At 35.9% G+C, this 20134-nt stretch overlaps 1 protein-coding gene across 5 annotated transcripts; it reads right to left on the bottom strand.

Annotated features, from left to right (window-relative positions):
* On the bottom strand, positions 700-18515 carry LOC109225554 (nucleolar protein 10-like). Of its 5 annotated transcripts, none has more exons than XM_019390258.1 (19): positions 18311-18515; positions 17747-17915; positions 17086-17184; positions 16172-16263; positions 15786-15886; positions 13302-13392; positions 11818-11876; positions 11549-11669; positions 11406-11474; positions 9617-9669; positions 9433-9541; positions 6854-7024; positions 6620-6778; positions 6442-6534; positions 4701-4880; positions 4192-4397; positions 3559-3869; positions 2493-3422; positions 700-1232 (listed from the first exon to the last, which is right to left on the bottom strand). In XM_019390258.1, exons 2-18 carry the CDS (start codon positions 17877-17879, stop codon positions 3274-3276), a joined length of 2196 nt encoding a protein of 731 aa, XP_019245803.1. In that variant the 5' UTR covers positions 17880-17915; positions 18311-18515; the 3' UTR covers positions 700-1232; positions 2493-3273. The 5 variants fall into 5 exon arrangements, with proteins under 5 accessions (XP_019245803.1, XP_019245804.1, XP_019245807.1 ...); XM_019390259.1 differs by having other exon boundaries at positions 2493-2573; positions 3480-3869; positions 18311-18514; XM_019390260.1 differs by lacking the exon at positions 700-1232 and having other exon boundaries at positions 3332-3422; positions 3480-3869; positions 18311-18514.

Here is a 20134-nt window from a genome sequence, read left to right as displayed (position 1 = left end):
AAAAAAAATAAAAATTAATCCAAAACACTTATCATTCTAGGAAAACAAAAACTGATTAATTTTTTTTCAAATCAATCTTACCATTCCAAAAAGACATATTATCATAGATAGGGGTAATTTAATCATATACCCTTCAGGATTTAATGATGTAAATGATTTTTGTAATAAATGCGTAAAACCTTAAACGATTAAAAAAAGGGGACCAGGGAAGTACCATTCTGTCCTAGAAAAAAGAGAAATAATGTTAAATGTTAACGAAATTACAACTAGTATTGTTGTTTTACTTTCAAATAATTAGCATAAACATGAGTATCATTTCATATTCTGGATATGTAGATGAATACTCTTATACCTTATTGTTGGACATGTATAATGTACTCAATTCAATGAAATTTTTCTTATTAGTAATTCATATAAAGTTACATCCGATTATGCAAAAGTTGCAATTAGATCATGTGATGCTAATCAAACTAAACTTCTTATGAAGTTCAAAATTCGTATGATTCTCTGGTGCATATTACAAAGTTCATATCCTAAGCAAATAACTAAACAAAATAAGAAGAGCTAAGGCTTCTTCCCATATCTAATCAAGGATATATTAGATTAGCTAAAGCGACCCTCAAAATGAGACTAAAATATAGAAGAAAACTATGATACAAATATTGCAAGAGGGAACTCAAACGCGCTACATGAAACTCGGCCCGATTACAGTCCTAAGCATTAAACAAAAAAGCAGTGTGTCAATCTGTAACTAATGGTCATATCTGTTCAGCTACAAGTTACTTAAGCAAGGTGAAGTTGACAAAATATAAGTTACCACAAATGTAGAATAACATCTAGAGGGTTCTCTTTTTTCCACCCTTTACAATTTCAATATGGCACAAGTATAAAACTTTGAACTCTTTCCCTAGTTCAGAAATGCCTTGGCATCAAAAGGCAACATGCATCTATAAGTAGACAAGAGGCCTCCACTCCAACTTAAACATTGAGACTTACAAGAATTTTCCTCACACGTAGAGCAGTAGAGCAGCGCACGGATGAGCAAAAGCATTACTACATTTTCCTACAGGATATTCTATCTTATATCTACAAACAAAATTTTGATGCAAGCATCACATAATCAAAACATATAGATCCGAGACACAATGTCTTGTAGCCCTAGTCCGGTGTATGCGCTACAACCCATAATCCTCCAGTGTAAACTTTTTGTCAATGGCCTCCAGATTAAGCACCTGGATCAGAAGAAAGAATATCAATTCTCTGTAGAATGTACACACCTTCTGTACCTGATTGGCCACACACAATAAGAGAAAAAGGAGGACAACAAACAAATTCTCACAAAATCTAGTTAAACAAGGTTTTTTTTATGAAGTCTAGTTAAACAAGTTACATGTTGACTGCAAGTAACTTTAGAACAATTACATTACTTCCAAACCATCGGAGAAAAGATTCCTATGTTCATTGTACTTGGATTTCGTACTCGGATTTTTAAATTTTCAAACACAAGTGTGATGCAAAACCTAAACATAAATGATAAGGCTAAAAAATAAATTGAGGGGCTTGGGAGCTGTCAATTGACCCATGGTGGCATCTTGATAGTAAGTAAGCCAGTCTCAAATAACTCAAAGCAGAAAACTGGCATCTAGTACAAATGCAAGCATTTTACAGAGTTAAATTTATAGAGCCACAGCCCTAGATAGTATTCCACCAAACGGACACATGAATGAAGTTAAAAGTAAAAATAGATCGAAAGGGAATGGGACATAACGAGATCGATAATTCAAGATGCATGGTTATGTTCTCGATCTTCATTGTACGCAACAGTGCAGGTTTTATGACACATGACACGCCAAAACCTCTGAAGGAGGTAAGGGAAAAAGTACGAGATACAATCCAATATAAAAGCAGCAGTTACAGCACTTAAACCGTTCCTTGTTCCAAAACTACAAAAAGAATTCCTTTTTACAAAACAATATTTCAGTCTTTTTATAGATAAGGCGCTTTCTATTTTACATTTTGCCTTGCTTCACTGCACTATAACACAAGGTGTGCTTGTAGGTTCTGGAGGCACTTCTTGGCTAGACTGGGCATTGAAACCCGTCCACTTTTCAACGACTCATGCGAAAGAGCTTGAAGAGGATGACTTTATCACAAAAAACTAAAGCTAAATTTTAGATGGCTGATACTGAATTGGGCTTAAAAGCCTGCTATATTATAAAAGAAAATGTCAGAAGAACATATTCTGTGTAGCGCGTATGCATTTCTTGAGTTATGTCTTTCATAGTCAAATGCCATGACCTAAGAAAACCATACTTCAGTTGAATTACAGATGTGTTGCCACGAACAAGATATAGCAAACTATTAATCAGTTCAGAATTTCTGCTTTTAAGGATATTACTTTAATGTTGGTGAAATATAGTTTAAGTTCAACAAAAAAAAATCACGTCGCTGTTCATCAACACATTTAAAGGTAGAACAGGTAGCTTCCTTACTTTGACTATTTCTTCTGGAGAAAGAGCACTTTGGATGCACTGCAATTTGCAAATAATAAATAATGATGCTCCTGATAGCCTCTGCCAAGTAGATAAGAAAGAGTGAAGGACACTGAACATATGCAGAGTGTAAATAATTTCCAACAGCAAATCTCAACTTTGCACATTTCTTATTTGACCACTTCTGGTTATAGTGATACGAAACCTCATCAAGAAATGAACCTTCATCTTTATGAACAATAATTGTAAACAATATTTTCAGCAGTAATCAAGGAGCAGGTTCACTTAAGGAGGTGTTTGAAGGATTGAATAAAGAAAAAAGTACAAGGAACTAGTAGACTAACTAAAATGTCACCTTTAAAGCACATGATCTGCAAATCCTATCAAGGACCAACATCAAGAAATATTTTATTAATCACTTTTTTTTGACGAAGTAAGTTAATATCATTGCCAGGAAGATGCAAAATTACAAAAAGAGTTAAACATGTTAGCTCCAGTACAAGAGTGTCATATTTTATCAATCACTAATTAACATGAATATTTGGACATTTAGGCAGAACATATTGAATGTATTGATTGGTTAATGCTAAGGGCAGCGACATGATGAATCATGTTAAATGATTAGTACTAGCAAAAGTGTATAGGTAGTACCAAAAGGTGCAAGGATAACTACACTAGGTTGCAATCAGATCATTTTCATGGCCAAAATTTTAGGTTTCCAGAAAACATCTATTACAAGTGTGATTATTAGGCGGTGGCAGAAAGAAGCCACAACTCTCAGTTACATGTCAAACAAACGACTGCAAAAGAAAGGTAACTTATCTGAGAACTCATTGCTTTCTTGACTCAAATTTGCACTGATGTATGAAATGGCATAGATTTGCAGCATGAAACATAAAGATGTCGTGTCTACCCCTTCCTCTGCCCATTCTGCATTAATTATATAAGTAAGACATCAAACAAGTTTAAGGAATAATAGTTCCTTACGTTGACATGGTTGTTAATACTGTATGAAAAATTTATCGTCGCCCTCTTCCTCTGCCCATTCCACGACCTCTTCCTCTACCTCGGTCTCGGGAACCCGAACCCCGAAAACCTGATCTCTCAGGCTTCAGTTTCAAGGACTGGATCCCTCTTCTCCTTTCAGTTCGTGCTCCCTTGTCTTCTTCATCTTCCACATACTTCGCTGAGCTTCTGGAAATAAAGGAAACTTCTCTTGAACCTCCGGGTCCCACCTTGATATTGTTCATACCATGAGAAGTCCGATCATCTGACAAGGCTGCAACCCGTTCACCTAGTGGAAGAGCATCCTCCTTCGCAAGTGAAACATCGTTCCAGAATGCTTCTGCATGCCTCTCATCCTTGACTTCATACATTCTGAAATTTTAAAGGATAGTGAGACATACAGCCATTTTAATTTTTCTAAAGCAGCAATATAAGGTATCAGGATATGTTCTGGTCTCATAAGAAAGTTTATTCCACATTACTGTTGCAATCCCCAAAAGAAAAAGGTACATTCAATCCACAAAGTTTGTATAAACCCATGCAACTTGTCTACGTAAGAAACATTAGAGGTTAAACATGCCCATTATCAGGAGTCAACCAACTGCTATTCCTTGAACTTCACTTCCAGCATGGTGCATAACAACTTGTAGTCTAAATGTGGCATGAATTAAGAGGGCATTCATTGACTTCTTACCTTGGAACTTTGGACTTTTTTCTAGAATTTTTTTCATTTTCTTGTTCATCTTCTGATGATTGTGTTGCTGCAGACACATCAGAATCACTAGGTTCCTCACCGTCCATCACAGGCTCAAAATGTTCCTCCACTAAAGACGGTTGCTTTGTGGAAGGCATAGGGTGCAGTGCCCGATACTCATGAGAAAATTCATCAATTTCAAAGTCCTGTTGAAAAACCAAAATACACCAAAAAAACTTAAGGGTATTAGGATCAGTTTAAAGAATGCATTTTAACTAGTAGAGGAGTATGCAAACATAAAAGCAATTGCTTAAAAATATATTTATCAGGGACAACATCTAAAAAGTACTAAGCACACTTTTCTTGTTGAGAATGCTTGACCAGCTTTCTAAGAAATTTGCAATTCAAGCACATGTAATTAATTTTTCGCCAACTTAATCTGATGATATTTTGGACTGGTTCTTCAACACTAGGAAGTGCATAAGATTCATAGTAAAGACTTTGTATACCTTATTAGTAAACATCCCACCAAAACGTTCATCTTTCAGAATGTCAGCGGTCAGTCCTTTCTTCTTCTTTGATATCTTCTTCGCGTCAACGCCATCAACATCCTCCATATTCTCAGTCTCTTCATTCTCAAGAAGTTCTTTAGCCAGAGTGCGATTAATTTTGGGAAGCTTCTTCTTAATCTGCAGAGGAATGACAAAATGTAAGACAGGTATTCTGAAAAGGTAACTCCCTTCAAATGACAGATACATGCAGAGGCCTAGTTAAGTAAGAAACCTGTTTCCCCTCTTTTCATTCAGTTTGAGAAGCACACAACTTTGATTGCAGTGAAACAGTATAAGTAGATTTCACCACAAGAACCATGAGTAGACATGACTAATGATAATAGTAGGGCCTTATTGAGAGACATGTAACGGCCGTCAGATTTGAATTTTTAATAATATGAAGGACAAAGGATAATATTTCCAATCTTCTGCTAGCACAAAATACAAGAGTAAAACCCAAAATTCTCCAGCATCTGGTAATTACTTGATGCCAGACAATTGGCATATAAATTATCGTAGCAACTTCAAAAAGCCTAACTAGAGCACAAGAAAATCCACAGCTTCTTTCTCATGGGTTCATGGTCATCTAGTGAAAGTCTAGATTTTTCTCGACGATCTTTCCTTTATCAAGATTTGCTCCATCTTTTAGTTGAATTTAGGTGATGCAAACTTTATTTAAGCTGACCTATCCAGGATTTTAAGTCAATTAGTGCAGGGCATCAATAGACCCATAACTTTTTTGACTATTTTTTCTGTAACTGTGGAGTATGGGCCAGCTTGTGCGCACATCAACTAATTCCACGGGGTACCTACTACCTCCCACCAGCACAGGTACCGGGTAACTCTGTCCACCAAGGCTTGGACAAATGGAAAGAAACACCTAGTGTTTTTGTCTGCTGGAATTTGAACCTGAGACCTCATGATTCTTAACCCACTTCATAGACCACTACACCACACCCTTGGGTGCTATTAGGTGCAAACTATACTATTTTTTAGAAGTTTTCCAGCTATAAGCTTAAGGCAATGGCCCCTTGCACCAGCTGCGAAAACTACATCTGCTCGTGAGTAAACCATATCATTTCAGCTCAAAACGAGCTGAACAATCAACCATACTTGAAAAAGGAGAATGTTCAGTCTTACAATATACGCTAAAGGATCTAAAAAAGCGCAAGCATCAGAATCCTCCAAATTCAAGGTTTCTTTGTATTCCCTTCCCTTTTTCAATTTGGGGGATTGGGATGCTCAGAATAAGAGCAAGTGGAAGAAGGGGTCAGCGAAAAACATACTAAGCCAAGGCCTCCAAAAGTTTTTGCCTTTCTTTTGTTGACCAAAAATTAGCTGTTTCAGCTTCCACACTCGGGGATAACGGCCCGCCATCTACCATTTTCCATACCGGATTTGGTTCACAGTCAAGTTTCGAACTTGTGACGTGTGCCTAACCATTTTTTTCCTTTTAAAAGCCAATGTTGCTACAAGGCTATTTCAAAAGTCTCTTCATGATGGACTCACTGATTTATCACTCCCTCCCATAAGAAGTATGGCCCGCAACACAAAAATATTGATTTGCAAGGAATATCAAACAGGTTAAAGATGCAATGTGGCTAGACCACCAATATATACACATGTAGGCACACACAGAAAAAGATAGGAGACATGTGTACACTTGCAAAAGGCCAATCCCAGACATTATGAAACTAACCGTGATACGACCGGCATGCTCTGCCGCTTGTTTTTCCTGGTTCCGCCGCTCTTTGTAAGCAACATAATCAAATGGATCTGAAAATGCTTGTGCCTGCAAGAGCAAAGCATCAACATGCACATAAGTTTCGCAAGGCCAATCATTTAAAGTTAGTAGACAAATTTATTCTGATTGTCACCTTTTTATACAAACGATAATCGATGAAGTAACCATGCATATAAGCCCTTAGAAGGCTGGTTCCAATCAAATGGGTCAAATTCAATTTTTCCAGATCTTCTTTCGTCAAAAATTTAAAATCATCATAAATAGTTGTCTGGGGTTGCTCCTCAAGCTCTTCCTGCAAATAAATATCAAATCAGAATAACCATTATCTCTGGCATGACAAGGTAACAAAACAAGGAGCACATCATACCGTCAGGTTTTCAAGGTAAGAACACCACTTGGGCGCAGGCCCCAGTGAAGGAATGAAATACGAAGGTATTTGACTGGAGTCAAGAGCCAACAACATCAATCCACTGTCAGTGAATGCACACAAATCGTTGATTCTCCCACCCGTTGGTTCAATGCTTGTCATGCCTTCTCCCTGTAAGAGTTCAATGCCAAATGTGAAACTTAGATTAAACTTAAGTGTAGAAACATAAGCAACTCTTGGTGATGTCTAATTAGTGTTCTACCGCCTGATACATGAACATTATCGTAAGACTATTGCAGATAATCATAAATATTAATTGTATGATATCCTAACGTGGGTCCAAGAAGGACAAAAACAGACACCAACCTTGATTTCATGGTGGCAAACGGTTGTGATTCTATATAGTTCGTGTCTTTGTCACGATGTAAACCTGCTGTTTATCTAAAACAATAACCACCATAATCTCTACTAAACATAGTTTTTTTATTGTGATGATGCCTAAGAGATCTAGCAGTAATTCCTATGTTGTACCTTCCTTTTCTCTATTGCTTCACTATTATCCCAGCACAACAGTTATATTACCAACGTCTTTTCAAGTTACATAGCACTTAAACAATCCCTAGGTCCTTTTTTTATTGTTAAAGTCAAACAATCCCTAAATCATTAATCGTCCAAAAATCATATCAACTCAATTCATAGCTTATATATGAAGAAATATGAGCTCCAAGGACTGCTCCAAACTTCTACTACATGACCAGAGGCGAATCCAGGATTCCAAGAAGATGGGTGCACTATCATAAAGAGGTAAATCTAGAATTTATATTTGATGGATTCAACCTTTAGGTTCTTACCATGAATCCAATACCATTTAGAAATTATAGATTAAAATTAAACTTTTTCTTATAGTTTTAGTGATTTTTAACATATATACATATACTCCATATCAAAAATGTTGAGATCACTGAACCATGCTACATCATCCATTGCTATTAGTTTTAATTTTACAAAATTTTGCGATGACAAAGGGAGATCAAGGATTTCAATGTGTTAGATTTGGGAATTTGAATGAATAAACCAAATAAAAAAATAAAAAAATACTTAATTTAAACACAAGAGGAGACACTAGACATGACTACAAACTAAGAATTGAACATCTAACTTCACTTGTAAAGATGCACCCAATAATTATTGAACCATATGACTCTTTGAGCTTGGGTGCACACATGTATATTTAAGCAATTTTTAAGAAATATAACATTATTATACATTATATAGAGAGAGTAGCATGGGTTCACGTGTCCCATGCTCCAACACATAGATACGCCCCTGACTACATCAAAGGATGGCCACTTGTCCACAAGAGGAACAAATAATCAAAAAGAAAAATGTCTTCTCAGAATAAGTAGGACCGTTTAAGGGAAACTTGAAGTTTGACAGATTTTGCAGATTAGAATAACTGAATAATCAATAAGCTCAATATATAACAACAAACATTTTAATAAAGAATTTCACTGCTCGTCATATCCTCCCCGTTTTCTTTCTTTCCTTGTTCCCTTGCCTTCTAATTCTATTTCTTTTTGAAATCTGTAAGACACCCTTGCACCTGAATATTAACTTCTTACCAGACCCACCAAAGTACGTCTTGATTACTTTGCTGAATCAGTTCATTAATAACTTCACATATAGCAAAGGCAGCAGAAAAAAACAAAGGCCAAAATAAATCATTGAGTGGTGGTTCGACCGGCTATGCTGTATGGGACTGAGTGTTGGCCAGTCAAGAACTCCCACCTGCAGAAGATGAGAGTAGCAGAGATGAGGATGTTGAGATGGATGTGTGGGTGTACCAGGAGAGATAGGATTAAGAATGAAGCTATCCTGGACAGAGTGGGAGTAGCCTCTGTGGAGGACAAGATGCGGGAGTCGAGGCTGAGATGGTTCGGACATGTAAGAGAAGAAGCATTGATGCTCCTGTCAGGAGGTGTGAGAGGTTGGCTATGGAGAGTTTGAAAAGAGGTCGAGGTAGGCCTAAGAAGTACTGGAGAGAGGTGATTAAACACGACATGGCGCTGCTTCAGCTCACTGAGGACATGACCCTTGATAGGAGGGTGTGGAGGTCGAGGATTAAGGTAGAAGGTTAGTAGGTAATTTATAGTTGTTCACCGATAGTCTTAGTAGCATGCATGTCTCTTCATATTCTTAGATTTCTATTATGCTATGTGGTTGTGTTTGCCTCAGGTATTGTATTCCCTGCTGCTATTATTTGGTACTACTTATCCTTTATCCCCCCTCCCCTCTTTTTTTCTTTTCCCTTCCTTCCTTACTTTTCACTTCTTCTTCTTGTCCTTCCTGAGCCGAGGGTCTGTTGGAAACAGCCTCTCTACCTGCATTAGGTAGGGGTAAGGTCTGCGTACAGACTACCCTCCCCCACCTGTTGGGATCAAACTGGTTTGTTGTTGTTTTTAGTACTGCACTCTATTTTCCAGCATATAAATACAATAAACTGAAATGATCTTGTCTAAACTACAGAATTACTAATATAAACGACAAATACCAACAAAGAGGATCAAAGACTTGCATACCGTCTCAGGGTCCCAAATCCTAACAATGTGGCTGTCAGCAGTGATTAACTTTGTTCGTTCAGTGTTAAGCGTTTTATGCCACTTAATGTTCAGTATCGGGCTCCCATACCTATATAAGTGTCGGAATGCATGAGCAATAGAGAACAGAATTACTTTACCATTATAAGCTGGCAAAGCAACTTACATATGATCCTTTATCCGCATAGGTTGAGAAGATCGTAAATCATAAATCAGAACCTGCGCATTACAAGGTATTGTTAGACATCTTGATCACATAAGACACAACAATAACTATGCCTCAGTCGTAAACAAGTTAGCTCCAGCTATTCGAACCCTCACTAACCATGTTTCTCCATTTAAAATCATTTCAGCCCAACATTATACACAATAAAAATTAAACTTCACAGAAGCCTCCACAATGTAAATATATGTTTGCTAACAAGACAACTTATTTTTACTCAAAGACAATAATTTATTCTTCAATAACTACTTTCTGATGCCCTCAAAGTGACAAGAATTTCACCCCCAAGAAAATCAAGCTTCCTTTAGCCAACTCGATTGACGATGACCAAGCAAGACTCTAACTGGAGTGGGCTTAATAAAAACATAACTTATTTGTCTTTTTCTATTCTCCGGCATGAATCAAAAGACAGAACAGAAATTTTAAAAACCTCTCTCTCTTCATTCCCTTCCAGTGGTGTAACAACTATTCAAGTTAATAATTTCTCATACTTCAAGGACACATCAGTAAGCCAACTTTGTGGGGCATCCCGTAGCTAATATTGTGAGACCTCTTTTTGGTAAGTTGTTGAGGGCAATGTCTTAAATTTAGGGTGTGTCGGGCATGAAGGGGAAAATGTTTTCCAATTCCCATGTTTGGTTGGCTTAAATGTCATGGAAAATAATTTCCTAATGAACTCATTTTTCTCCAATTTTTCCCACGAAGAAAAGGAAAAATATTTTCCAAAACTCTCTTTCAGCCTTCCTCACCCCAACTGCCATCCCCTAATCACACCCTCGCCACTTGGGTCCCCAGACCTACCACCTTACACCCCGACCTCACACCGGCCACCCTTGATCCACCCCCACCCCTCTCCCACCCTCCAAACCCACATCTCGTTACCTCCGCCTCCCTAGCAACCCCTCCACCACCGCTAACCCACCATCGGCTCCCCTTCCCCCATCGTTACACCCCTCTGCCCCCGCCACCCCTCAACTGCCCGAACCAGGCTTCGCGACACAAAACACAGAGGTCGAGGGCCGGGTGTCAGGTGTGGGGGTCAGGGGCAGGGTGTCGAGGGCGGAGTCAAGGTTGGGGTCGGGGGTCAGTGCCGAGGTCTAGGGTTCGGGTTAATAGTGTTTGCCCAAATTATATTAAAATTCTCCTAGGAGAATATTTTCTCCTTGCTATCCAAATATCAGAAAATAATTAAGAAATTAACTTGTTTTCCAAGAAAATATTTTCTAAAACATTTTCCTTCGTACCAAACACACCCTTACTATCATGAGAAAGAACATCTGCAAAAAATTTCACATTGAAGATGCAATGCTTTTAAGCATGATATGTTTTATATATACTCAGTGTAAGGACTTTTAAAATACTCTTTCCTACTTAGTTTCATGTCAATTTTCGTACTACATAGGTTAAAATATATTCTTCATACTACATTAGCTGACTGTTCTATAAGTCCTCTTAATTAACATCCAATTTGGTGATGCTAAATGTTAGGACAGAGTAAGAATTTTCATAATCAAAATGCAGGTGAATTTTCCACCTCCTACAATTTATTAATAGTAACTAGAAAGTTTAGGTGTACTTTATCTAGTTTCAAGCAAAATAAGAAAAAAGACTAAACTCCCGAAATGACAATCATAAATGATTTTTCCAACCAAAACTTCAGACTCAACATTCACCGTGATCATCAGAAAATTTATCAAAACCTCTTAAAAAACTGCATTTCCTTCTATTATACCTTTCCATCACTACTTCCAACAGCCATGAGGTAACCTCCATCTCCGTCGAACTCTATTGCAGTAACCTCCTGTAGTTTATGCTTATCATTAGCAACCATTAAGAAAAGATCTGGTTTTTTCAACTACTTTAGAAGAAAACTACCTGGTCCCCATTCCCAGCAGGTGCAACAGCATTTATTCTGCCAACTGAAGATCTTGCTCTCATGTCAAAGCATTCGAGAGCACCATCCTCCCCTCCACAAGCAACTAACCCATGGAGCTTGCTAAAGTGCAGAAGAAAAGAAACCAAAAGATCACAGAAGAAACTGTCATACAGAAGGTATAGCAAAACTAAAAGAGCCAAAAAGAAAATTTTAAAGAAAAAAAGAAACATGGGTTTAAAAGGTCAGCAAAGCAAAATCAATTTCTAACCTCCGCGAAACCACATTAAGTGCCGGGGATCGTGTGCTCAGTGAGGAAAGGAAGCGTCCCTGTTAATAGAATATGATAGTCTCAGTAAACTACACAAGCAAACATCAACGCAATAAGGGGGAAAACTTCAATTAGAATAGGGTGAAATTCGACATCCAACTTTTAGGCTGTACAACTTTCGTTTTTCTTTGAAAATGCAGCAGATTATGATTTAACACTATAAAGCTCCATTTGTCCTTGGGATCAATGCCATGGAAATCTAGGTGAATTTTAACAGCACATTTACTATTCTTTTCTTACCCTTCTCTTCTCTTCCCTTCTTATAAGTTGCTTCTCCGAAACAGCTTAGCCTTTGTCCCTTATTTTTCTTTTTTTTTTTGGGGGCCTATCGTAACTTTTCGGTCAACAATATATTGATCTATAACAGCCCAATCCAAATCACCTGAACACTAGATAACATGGAAAGTATATAGCTAGCAGAAGACCTTTCCAGATACATATTTCTAAGTAGTGTTTGTTCATCAGAATGTTGGCAAAAGCATTAATGGATGTGGTGCATTCACAACAGAAATTCAAAAAAGTGAAATCGAATGAGGAAACATTTTTTTCATAATTCAAGCGGTGTTGTTGAGTATTGCATCTGTTGCTACTGGTTTGCTAAAATAATTAGTTGTTTCGTCGTAGGAGTAGTCTTCTATTTTTTAAAATTCAAATTTTTGTTAGATATTTTAGGTTGTTGAGATATTTTAGGTTTTGAATATTTGTTCTGCAGATCTTTTGCAGATTTTCTTGTTTTTCAAGTGGCTATTTACTGTATTTAGAGCCCCATGGTTAATAAAATTTTAACCGATAAATTTTCAATAATTATATTAACCTCCTTACCAGCGGTATCAGAGCGTCAACAGGTCTTATAGGATCTATGAGCTCACTAAAAAAAGAGTGACTTGTAAAATCTATTTTAGCTCATATCTATGTTTATCCTTATTTTCAAACATGGCAGGCAGTAGTCTCCCTTTGAATCTCCCACAAAACTTCACTGGTGAAAACTATCAAATTTGGTATATGAAAATGAAGTTTCATCTTGAGCCTATGATCTATCAGAAGCTGTAATGGAAGATAGACCCTTACAACGACTCTCAAAAAAAATACCATCCAGAAGAGCCTTCAGACAAAATTGAGTTACTGAGACAATTATATAGAAGAAAACAACCCAACCATAGATGATGTCATCTACCAATGGCGAGAAGTTGGAAATGAGAAGAAAATCTTGTATTTACAGACAGACATAAAGCAGTAGTCAACTTCAATATAGGTGCACATATTACTTAACTATTGTAGAGAAACAGGTGACATTACAAGTTCAGTTAAGCATTTTGAAAAAAAAAATGTAATTGTGCTGCAAAATTTGCCACTTTTTGTTTTTAAAAAAAAAAAACTTAGACAAACACATGAACGGGTCAAACACTTAAACTAAGGAGGAAAACCTGCTCCAGATTTATTCTGTAGAGATCTGGTGATGAGGCAGCGCAAAGCAAATCACAAGACCAGCAATCATATACAATATCCCTTCCCATCCTAAATAAACAGGAGAACATATAAGTGATGTTAAGCTGGCATTTAAAGATGATACAGTTCGTACAAAAAAGTAACAGTAAATTTCAGCAGCAGAGAGGAAGGCAAAAGCATTGGGGATTAGCTCCAAGATGAAAGTGACAGATAGTTGAGCAAAATCAAAGAAATCCAGCAAGATGAAATGTAGATATCATGCCAGCAAAATATGCAGCTAAGATGTCTGAGTTGCTACAGCAGTAAAGTATCATGACAATGCAGGAAAGATGTTGACCAGATAATGGAACATAAATTAGAGTAAACCAACCAGAAATTTGTCTTTTGTGAATTTTGAGATTCGCTGACTGAAGCATGTCAGGTCTTCCAGGAGATACCCAGGATGCATGGAGCTAAACAACGTCCTTTCCTCTTCAGGCAAAACTGATAAGTGCACCTAAATGCGAGCTCCTTGGCGTTCACATTCGGCTTTAACAATGACTAGTTTAATTCATTCAAAGCCTGATAATTTTCATCTGATCTCTAAGAAAGGAAATGCGAGCTAAACAATGTCCTTCCCTCTTCAGGCAAAACTGATAAGTGCACCTACATGCGAGCTCCTTGGCGTTCACATTCAGCTTTAACAATGACTAGTTTAATTCATTCTAAGCCTAATAAATTTTCATCTGATCTCTAAGAAAGGAAATGTTGAAGCATTAACTTATCTAATTTGTGACCTCTCAAAGAGTTGGCTGAGTAATGTGCATTCATTCTCTGCCTATGTAGGCTTTAGGGGTTTGTAAAAAAGGGGTAGTTTATAGGCTTCGGGATTTGACCAAGGATATCCAATACATTAACGTATAGAATTTCAGATAAGGATACTAGTTTGTATGGAAGTCTATACTTAAATATAGGTCATGAAACAAGTAGTGACATAAAAAGTGGCATGCTTTACTTGCCAGTAGTTAGAGAAGCTGCTCTACCACGGGATAAACTGAGAAAAGGGGAAATATCAATTTGTTCAAGGTGCTACTTTTGTGGTCAAGAAGCATTTGTTCATCAACCTCAGGGGTATTTGGTGGACAATGTCAGGAAGAACATCTGAACTTTTTTCATGCTGGAATGAAGGGGAAAATTGTAGTGCTACCAACAAAGACAGATGAAATTTGTCCCTGCAACTATTTGGCGGAGGCGGACAGTTTGGAAGGAGAAAAATTCAAGATGCTTTGAGGATACAGTCAGCCATATTTAGTAGATTAATAGCTTGTTTGGCCAAGCTTCTCCAAAGCCAAAAGCACTTTCTTTTCAAAGTTGAAGTGTTTGGCCATGCTATTGGAAGAAAAAAAGTGCTTTTGAGTAGAAAGTAGAAGCAATTTTGGAGAAGCAGAAAAAAGTAGCTTCTCCCCAAAAGCGCTTTTCTTGAGAAAAATACACTTAAAAGCACTTTTTAAAAGCTTGGCCAAACACTAATTGTTGCTCAGAAGTACTTTTCAAATTAATTAGCCAAACCCAAACTGCATTACTTTTGGAGAAAAACACTTTTGAGAAAAAGCACTTCTCAAAATAAGCTGGTTTTAGAAGCTTGGCCAAACAGGCTATAAGATGAATTGTATTCTTCTCTTTTGCTTTTGGTAATCTAGAATCAATTCTAAAAGTCGTAGATTCCTTGTAAGAAGAGCGAGGATTGACATTTTGAGCTTTTTTGGTTTTTGTAAACACCCTTTTGGCTTCCAGCACAAGCTTTGTGCTAAAAATTTATCAATATACTGCTAAATGTTACCTTTTCCAAAAAAAATAGTGACTATCAAATAGTATGAAACTATGAACTGGCTTACTGAATCTTTACTGCTGCCGAATAATGTGCAGATAAAAGCCAGAAGATATTAAAGAAATATTGAACCAAGAAAAAGAGAAGCAAAGGGCCACGAAATGCCTAGGGAAGCCCCTTCGAAGGCAAGTCATGGTAACCAGGATCAGACATTGAACGGGAAGGAATGCACTACAGAATTCTCTGAGACTCTGATATCTCGCCACCAGGAGTGAACTTTATTCCAAAACCTAGCAGTATAAATGAGGAGTTTCAGGATTAACTAAATTTTTCTGAAGAGTTGCAATTTTTTATGGCATTCAACACTGAAGACCTTTCTTTCTTTGGTAAAATTATTTCAGATACATACATAGATTATATTTATTCTCTCATTCAGTCCAGAGGTATCTAAGCTTTCAAGTGAGACAGGTTGGGCTCAATTTGTTGCCATTATGCAAGTGTAAGCATGCTAGAAGTCCTTCGCGCAGCTCAAAGTTATGTTGGCATTCTTAATACTCAACATGCATTGTTTTCTAAATTTGCATTTCATCGGTATAGCTTAGCAGACAACATATGGATATGCACGTAAGAATAAAACAAACAAAATAAGTGCGACCTTGGAATTCGTAAACTGTAATGACTTCCATATTTTGCATGGAGGCAGACAGACCGATCAGCACAAAGAAATGCCATTTTTGAGTAGTCATCACCCAAGACCTACAAAAGATATCAAAGACGGAATATACATCAGTATAGATTTCCCAGATTAATTAGAGAAGAAAAATTCAACAGAACATGTTTCCATGCTTCTGGTCTCTACAAAGAAAAAACAAACAGGGAACAAGCAAAAACATTTACTATTGCAGCACAATTAATTTTAGCAAAAAAAAAATGAGCATAAGCATTGGTCATAAAAAGAAGCAATACTAATAAGAATCTACTTTGTTATTTTGGGTGAAACGTGCAGCCTTCACAGAGAAAGAGAGGGAAAGCAGTCAGTACCTGAAAGTTAATGATCTCTGACACCAAATGCCTTTCGAACTTCAATGACAGCTCCCGCAGCTCATAAACTTTAACTTGTGGTGGGTAAATACCTGAAGAATCAATGTTGACAACTGATACAAAATAGAGGAAATACCAAGCAGCAAAAAGAATGTACTCATCTAACACATGTTCGCTAGGGGTCTTTTAGTTTGTTAGACTTAGAGATCTGATTGCCATCATAAAATGTAGAGAACTTCTGGTGTCGGAGAACCTACTTATTGAATGACACAGGCCTAAATGGAGCGACATGAACTGTGAGGATTTATATAATTGACCCTATCTTGGTGTCGAGGCATAGTTGTTGCTGTGTACTCATCTTTTTTTATTTTGAGAAGGTAACATAAGTTAAATCTGTTGTACTCATCTAATACATGTATCAGAAGAACAGAGGGACAGAACAGTGAGAAAACAGTAATTGGTTACTTCCCTGTGTAGGACATTTTTTTATATGAGATAATTATTGTTCAGGTTAAACATGAATAAGTCTAGACCAACACAGGAAATAAGATGAATATCAATGCTTCATTTTAACAACTAATAAAATGAACCAATATATTTATAACCCAACCTGTTCTAAATCTAAAAACAATAGTCAAATATTGAGTTTATATTGAAATAACTGTGTGTGTGTGTATGTGTGTGTGTGTGTGTGTGTGTGTGTGTGTGTGTATATATATATATATATAAAACACAGAGGGATACATATGCACGAACATCACGTTTTAACAGTAAAACGGCACAGTGACGCCTTTAATCTGTAACTCAGAAGTAGTTACTTCTCAATAACCTAGAAAAAGATCATTTAACAAAAGAACAATATTTTTAAGGAAACAAAAAAGAAAGAAAGGATATCTCGAACTGCAGATAATCACCTGACGCAATGAGATACTCCCCGTCAGGAGTCACTTTAATTCTTGTAGTTGCAGTTTCAAATCTCAAATCCTGAATCAGATCCACTCTTTGCATATAACCTGCCAAAATAGAGAAAAATATCTTTAATAACATAACCATAATATCCTACCATATCAAATATGTATAAACAGAGCAACATGATAGAGAGGATTCATATAGCCGGCCCGAATTACACAAGCTATGCAAATTGGGTTTTACCCATACCAAACTCTGTAAAGATTGTTATCAACAAAATAGTGTTGGTCCGCCATTGAACACTCTTTTTTACTATAACAATTGAAAACTTTCTATTTTCAAAAGTTTTGATACAACATGATTTTACCAAATATTAATATCAAAGTAAATCTAACCTTTGCATATTGTTCGAAAGAAAAAGAAGTAAAAAAGTATGAATCAATCATCACAGATGAGCATTATGATATAAAGACCAAGTATCCAAAAAAACCAGACATATAGATTACTACCCAATTGAAAAACAATCTTGGTACAATTCCAGAATTTCTTCTTTTATACTTCAAATATTGAAACTTCCTTTTTCCAGACACTATGATGCTGCTATATTTTACCAAATAATATCCCAAAAGGAAAGAAAGTAAGTGAAAGCAGGAGGGTAATGCGTACTTGGATCATTACGAAGGGCCCTGAGCTTCTTAGGGGGAAGCCATGTTGCCACAGAACGGTGTTGGCCGGCGACAGTGTACATCTTCACTCCATTTATGGCAGTGGACTTCAAGTTTCCCCCTTGGTACGCCATTGTAATTCAATTGGTTGACGAAGTAATGCCCTTTCTCTAAAAGTGATGAATCAATGTCAGAGGCAGTGATTGGCCAAGGAAGAGGGTTCAACTGAATCGTCTTCATTGGAAGATCTCTTAGGCATTAAGATTTTCACCAAAAACGATTTTTTTACATGTTAAACGCAAAATATATGGCTATCTATACTTTGTTGAAGCAAATTCTAGCTTGTAAAAATAACAAAATATATACAGATATAGTTGCTAAGTTGGGATTCTAAACAAGTGAGTCAATATATAAACTATAAAGGAGTACTAATTCCACTAATTCCACTAATTATTTTCAATTTTTTCCAAAACAATGTCATTTGGTTTCTGCTTAATACAAATTCATTTAGGTTGAAACAACCTCCTTTATGTTGTAATAGAAATTTAGGCTACTAAATACTTACGGCGGCACGGCGAAAGAGGCGGTGGCTGTCCGGCGGAGAGGCAGCAGGTGCTAGAAATTTATTTGTTAGAAGCAACTACTTCCAACACACATATTATTACCGCCAGAATTTTGGAAGTGTTTTAAGTTGGCTGAGTTGTTCTTTTGACGGGGAGAGTGAAGGGTTTAGGGAAAGAAAGGAGCAAGGAGAGAGGGGTTTTGGGAGAAATAAAATTTAAACGGAAAAGGTTCAAAATACCCTAAACCGTAAAGGGTTTAAAAATAGCCTTCATTCACCTATTGGACTAAAAATATCCTATATCCACCTTTTTGGTTCATTTATCCACTTTGACCGTTAGATCAATGCTGAATTAAAAATAATTATTATTCTTTTTATAAAACTTAAAAAACAAAATTACAAAATATTTTCGTTTTTTTAAACTAATGCACTAGTAGTCCACTAATTTATTAAAGTCTTCTTCTTTTATTTTTTTCAGCTTTTACAAAAAGCAATTCAGTTTTTACAAAGAAAATAATTTTTTTTTCATTTTTTTCCAAAAACTGAAGAAAAAAATTGTAAAAGCGGCAAAAAAAGGTTTTTAATAAAATATTTTTGTTTTTTTAAAACTGAAAAAAAAGATCAACAAAATATTTTTGTTTTTGATTTTTTTTTCATTTTTTCCCGTTTTTTTAAAAAAACGAAAATATTTTTTTAAAAAAAAAACTGAAAAACGAAATGTTTTAAAAAAATTGAAAAAATGAAAAAAAAAATCAAAAACGAAAATATTTTGTTGAAAATACTTTTTTCAGTTTTTATAAAACGAAAATATTTTATTAAAAGTATTTTTTTTCTATTTTTACAAATTGTTTTTCATTTTTATCAAAAAAATGCTTTAAAAAAAACTGAAAAATATATTATTTTTTGTAAAACTGAATTTTTTTTTGTAAAAACTCAATAAAATAAGAAAGACTTTACTAAATTAATGGACAATTGGTGCATTAGTTTTAAAAAACGAAAATAGTTTGCAAAATATCTTTTTTAAGCATTACAAAAAAGAATAATTATTATTTTTAATTTAGCATTGACCTAACGGTCAAAGGGCATAAGTGAACCAAAATAGTGGATGGAAGGGTATTTTTCGCCCAATAGATGGATGAAGGGGATTTTTAAACCTTTTCCAATAGTTTAGGGGCATTTTGAACCATTTTCCGAATTTTAAATTACTAGTAGTGAAAGAGCAAATGACAAAAGGGGACCTTATATGTGGGGTAGATCTAAAATAGTCCCCTAAATATATTTATGAAGAGTTTGGTACTTTAAATTTGTCAAAACTAAACACTTTTAATCTCCGTTAAATATTTAATAAAATTTGAGTGTTAGATTTGATAGGAATTGTGAAAAGGTATTAATTATTAGGACTCATATTTCTAGGTTATGCTACTATCTTATTTACATATACAAAAAAATTACCAAGAGGTATAGTGGGGATAGATTCTTATACCCTTAACTAGAGATTTCAGGTCCAAGCATGAGGAATGGACAATTTTCTGGTAGGAAGTGCTTCACACCCCTTAAAAACTTGTTTGAAAAGTTATCTAGAAGTTGGATTTGCGTATAATTTGGTGTAATTACACAGTTTAGCATTTTTGTATGGCCAAGTAATTACTTGGTCAGCATGGAATTTTGGTGTGATATGAGAGGTGTAATTACACTCTTTAATTCTCAATAGGGGGAGTGAGAATTGGTGGTAATTACACTGTATAGTTACAAGGTTACTTTTTAATTTCTTTCTTTTTTGTTTTTATTTTAATTTATTTTCTTTATACATTTTTATTTCCATTGTTT

This window comes from Nicotiana attenuata, chromosome 5 (assembly GCF_001879085.1).
Source record: "Nicotiana attenuata strain UT chromosome 5, NIATTr2, whole genome shotgun sequence".
NCBI classification, from domain to species: Eukaryota; Viridiplantae; Streptophyta; class Magnoliopsida; order Solanales; family Solanaceae; genus Nicotiana; species Nicotiana attenuata.
Note: the sequence above shows the minus strand (reverse complement) of the source record. Positions and strands in the feature narration are given on the sequence as shown.

What these genes read in the sequence shown, in the direction of transcription:
- LOC109225554 (XM_019390258.1), bottom strand. Translation starts at nt 17,879, where the DNA reads ATGGCGTACCAAGGGGGAAACTTGAAGTCCACTGCCATAAATGGAGTG. An exon ending in TTGGAAGTAGTGATGGAAAG is followed by an intron (nt 9,670 to 11,405) that starts GTATAATAGAAG and finishes TGTAATGCGCAG; the next exon opens with GTTCTGATTTATGATTTACG. An exon ending in GGATTTGGGACCCTGAGACG is followed by an intron (nt 7,025 to 9,432) that starts GTATGCAAGTCT and finishes GAACTCTTACAG; the next exon opens with GGAGAAGGCATGACAAGCAT.